This window comes from Asparagus officinalis, chromosome 3, assembly GCF_001876935.1.
Source record: "Asparagus officinalis chromosome 3, Aspof.V1, whole genome shotgun sequence".
NCBI classification, from domain to species: domain Eukaryota; kingdom Viridiplantae; phylum Streptophyta; class Magnoliopsida; order Asparagales; family Asparagaceae; genus Asparagus; species Asparagus officinalis.
The window spans coordinates 22,302,146-22,306,696 of NC_033796.1; the positions used below are offsets into that span (position 1 = coordinate 22,302,146).

At 36.3% G+C, this 4,551-nt stretch overlaps 1 protein-coding gene across 4 annotated transcripts in view; it reads right to left on the reverse strand.

The window, feature by feature from the left end:
- LOC109833355 (protein ALWAYS EARLY 2-like) overlaps positions 1–4,250 on the reverse strand; it is a 38,170-nt gene extending 33,920 nt beyond the window's left edge. For 3 of the 4 annotated variants that reach the window (XM_020401003.1, XM_020401004.1, XM_020401002.1), the window contains exons 1-7: positions 4,086–4,250; positions 3,941–3,994; positions 2,960–3,078; positions 2,557–2,655; positions 2,368–2,430; positions 1,402–1,479; positions 177–366 (exon numbers count right to left, since the gene is read on the reverse strand). In XM_020401003.1, coding sequence (XP_020256592.1) covers positions 177–366; positions 1,402–1,479; positions 2,368–2,430; positions 2,557–2,655; positions 2,960–3,064 — 535 coding nt within the window. In that variant the 5' untranslated portion in view covers positions 3,065–3,078; positions 3,941–3,994; positions 4,086–4,250. The other variant, XM_020401005.1, reaches the window with a different exon arrangement.

Genomic DNA, 4,551 nt, shown 5'->3' on the forward strand with positions numbered 1-4,551 from the left:
TATATATATATATATATATATATATATATATATATATATATACTCATTCCCCTGCATCCACACTTCCAAGCAGTTTAATGAAATGTAATATTCGACTGAAGACTTTCAGATTTTATGTAGCAGAAATAAAATAATGAATGGGCTAAAAGTTCATTTATATGAATACTTTACACTACCTCCAGAACGCTTCCTCTTCAATAAAGACATGCATGCATAACTTGATGAGGCAGACTGAAGTTGCAACAAATCTGGACAAGGACCATCAGGACCCTTTGACATGAGACGGTACTTTCCCCGAGCACGCTTCTGTGGCCTGCGAGATGTTCTTGCTACATCATTGCTTTCATGCTCGCTGTCACTGCCTTCCTACCAATTTACAGTCTAATGTTAAACAAAGTATATATATATATATATATATATATAAATGTAAAAACAAAAGAATTTGTCCCTTTATAACACCAATGATCCTCTAGCGACTGAAATTTTTCCATGCTTTAAGAAAGTTATGCATAAAAAATATATGGATAGTGTCAGTTTTCGCAACCTTTGAAAACACTTATGCAATTATGGTCTAGCACTTTGAAACCTCTTACCCAGAAATTTTGCAAGATACAAAACATCCTAAAAGCATTTGACTTGCTACTCTCAACCATCTACATTGCGTCCACTTGATGCATAGGCAAGAAACTAAACACCATATCAGTCAATGTTTTTAGGGATTTTCAGTGTAAATCTGGATGAACAGAAAGTAATCGCAATTTGAAATGCCCATTGCTGATTATGAATGGTCGAGACTTAAGTCCTTCCCCCTTCAAAAAAAAGAAAATGAATAGAAAGAAAACACATAAGTATAGACTGTGTGATGACCAGACTCGTTCCCTTTTTCCCCCTAGTTGGTGGCTTTCTTACCCTATTCAGCTCAGGCACTAATAGAGTCCCCACCAGCGTCCATCTTGAAAATAAAGACTGGTCCAAGAGTAAAAGATCACATTGTGTGCTAATATAATAATCTTGAGGTTTGGATATGAACTGCTAGAAGGTCCATATTTTGCTTACCTGATTATGTAAAATAACACTTGTAACAAGAAAAACATGATCCAGAGTAGGAATCCAAGGTAAATTTTGCAACCAAAGACATGTCTAAGCAAATAACGAAAGATATGAAATCACACTGCGTGCCAATATTATAATCTTCAGGTTAGACAAAGAACTGCCGGTAAGGAGGTCCAAATTTTGCTCACCCGTTCATGTAAGATCCAGAGTAGGAATCAAAGGTAAATATTGCAACCAAAGGCATATCCAAGCAAATAATGGAAGATATGAAATCTCACCAGAATATTGTAGTGGTCAGTCATCATAGCGATCAAACCAGCAGCAGTAGCAATTCCTTCCGGAAGCGACCAGAATATTGTAGTGGTCAGTCATCATAGCGATCAAACCAGCAGCAGTAGCAATTCCTTCCGGAAGCGACAAATATGCCTGAAATTGCAAAACTGTATTTAGCAGCAGTTTAAGTATATGTTTAGATGGTCATACGGCTCGATGATGGCTTAAACCTAACCAGTATTTAACAGCTATAATACTAACCCTCTATGAAAGTGTATCAAGCTCTTACTGAAAGCTAAAAGAATTGGATACTCTTAAATATGAACCTAAAGGCCAAGTGGGGTTAAGAAGACTAGAGACTTGATGTATTGGTAGAGCAAAAAACCCATACAATCTATGAGCGAACTTTGTATTCATCCAAGATCACATGAATTTAAAATTTAGACAAGTTGGGGATGTTAAAGGATTTCCTGAAGCAGCACAAAGTAATATATATACTGAAAGTTTAGATGAATGCACGAGCACCACAGTGTTTCTTGCATATGTCCCTAAAGGCCAAGTGAGATGTCAAGAAGACTTTCCATTCTGGTCAAGTTGTCAAAATGTCTAATCAAGTACCAACCATCCTGTTAGAGTATAAAGTTACCCACAACCTTCACCACAACTTTGGAGTATTGTAGTTGGATGGACCTTTGACATGGTATCAGAGCAACACGTTCAATTCTCACTAGCCATGAATTTAGAAGCGGATTTTAAAATTTTGATACTGTTACATGACGCCAAGTTTATGCCCACAGAAAGGGCGCTCAACTTGCAGGTGTGCGTTAGAGCAAAAAATTACAACCCTCAACCCTCACCAAAACTTTGGAGCTTGGTGTAGTGGTAGAGACCTTTGACACTTCCTATTCATCAGGATTAATAAGTTTTATGCAAAAAAATTTGCAAATACAACAAATTTTCTGAGCAACAAGACGTGAAGTATCTCACTAAATGTTACACAAAGCACTAAATATAGCTTGTCAGTGAAAAGAGCACTCTGACCTTGTTCATATTGTAAAGAGCTTCAACCATATCTGATGATCTATTCCGAACTGTACCAGACACCTGGATATCCAAATGAATAAATGATTGCATTACATTAGGGAGACCTGTGACTACATTATTGCTTGCAGGTATGCTGTTAACTAAAATACTTTTAAATCAAAATCAAGCCTCCAACAATGAGGTAACCTTTCTCCAATCCTTGCCATGTTTCCGATAAGCTTCATAGAACCGCTCAAGCTCCTCTTTGCTCCATTGAGGCCCAAGCATGTCAGATAATTTCTTTTTCTGTGAATGTGAAAAATGCCAAGAAAATGTGGAAAGTTAGCAAACAACTTCTGTATTAATTACAAGACGATCAGTTTTAGAAAATAGAACTTGGAGAATAATATTATGTGCAATAGATCATTGAGGGAATAAGGCGTAGAATGATTCATCTCATCTGAAAAAAATTAAAGGCCAACAATGCGAAACAACCATTCAAAAGATGAACAATGAATCAAAGATCCAACAATAGGCATTTTCCTTGATTATTGAACAAATTAATCACAAAAGAAACCCAAAATTTTGCCAATATAACAAAAGTACTTACGCGTGGCCTATTTTTATTCGCATTTGTTGCATCTTTATCAGTCCATTCTTCATTTATTTTAGCAAAGCGCTTGTTCACGCCTCTAGATTTTCTGGTTGAAGCCATTAAAACTTCTTCACCTGCATAAGTATGAAAATGTGATACACCATCATATATCATGTCACTAACAAATGCACATCAAAGGTTTGCAAAAAGAGAAGTATTCCGAGATGAAGCTATAAGAAAGAGATTACTAATAAAATATAAAAGACCATATTCAAAACTCATGAGGTAAAACCCCTTCCTTCAATATGGAAACTGATACGAATTTTAAATAAAAAAACAAAGGGCAAGGAGAGCAACCACTTCCTTCAAGCATTTTCGGTCACTTACAGCAAACAACAGCAACAAATAGATTTGGTATTCCAACAGCTAATAGAACGTTTGAAATCAACTGTCATTTACCAAGTGCACAATGGATCCCCAGATTAGTTAATAATACTACTGGCAGATCAAAAAGAAAAAAAATTGTTAACTAATCTTTTTGTTTCAGGCATATTTCTTGGCAGCACCATGCCATAGCTTTAAGAAGAGGAAAAAAATAAACAACAAATTTAGAATCCACACAATTTAAAAAAAAATAGTAGAAGCAATCAACTGAAAATAAACTGATTCAAAAAATAATAATAACAGCCTCGACAAAATAAAACCCTTTCAAAAATTAAATTCCATCATAAAAAATTCCATACAGGTTTCCTAAAGATCGAGCTCCAAATTTCCACTTCATACCCTAAACCCCAGTCCTTAGCAAAAGTCAAAATCAAAGAACACATTCGAATCAACTCATCAAGGGTTAGAGTCCTGCAGACCGAAATCGACTACAGTCATCCATTCCTAGTTTAGATAAAAGGAATTTCTGCTCCCTATTCTGATCGGGCTTCGATCTATTAGTTTAAAAGAACTGATCTAACTGATAAATGGAAAGATCGAGATTCAACTTACTTTCTAATCTCGCTCCAGGTGCCCTTCGATTATTGAAACCCTCGTCGCTTAAAACTGCAGGAAATCAAGAATTAGGGCAAAATTAGAACAAAAGGAGAGGAATCAAGAACAAAAAGGGGGAGAGGGTGAATTGAGCAGAACTAACGATTAGAGCTAGGGTTTTGTGTAGCGGAGTGAAGAAGCAGAAGAAAAAATAGAGAGAGGAGCTGGGGGATGCTGAATATTCTCGGGGATTTTGGAGAGAGATTTTGGAGGTTTTGAAGAAAAGGGAGGGATGAGGGAGAGAGCAGTGGACGCAGGTTGGGGGTGGCAACTGCGGCTTTTTAAATATGGATCCTTGAATTTGGCAGAAAAATACAAATAGGTTTGGATTCTTGTAGATCTAAATCCGATAACCCGATAGTGTAACTTTTGTTTGGGGTTTTGCATAAATACCTCTCACAAATGTCATATTTGCAAAATTATCCTCCTCATCTTGGTAATTGCAAAATTACCCCAATTCTCTCAAATCAATTTTTTTCCTACCCCTTTCACTTGGCAATCTTAGTTTTTAAACGGAAAATTATCACAAACCTGTTGGAAATTATTAGATATTTCACCATTGCCTTCTT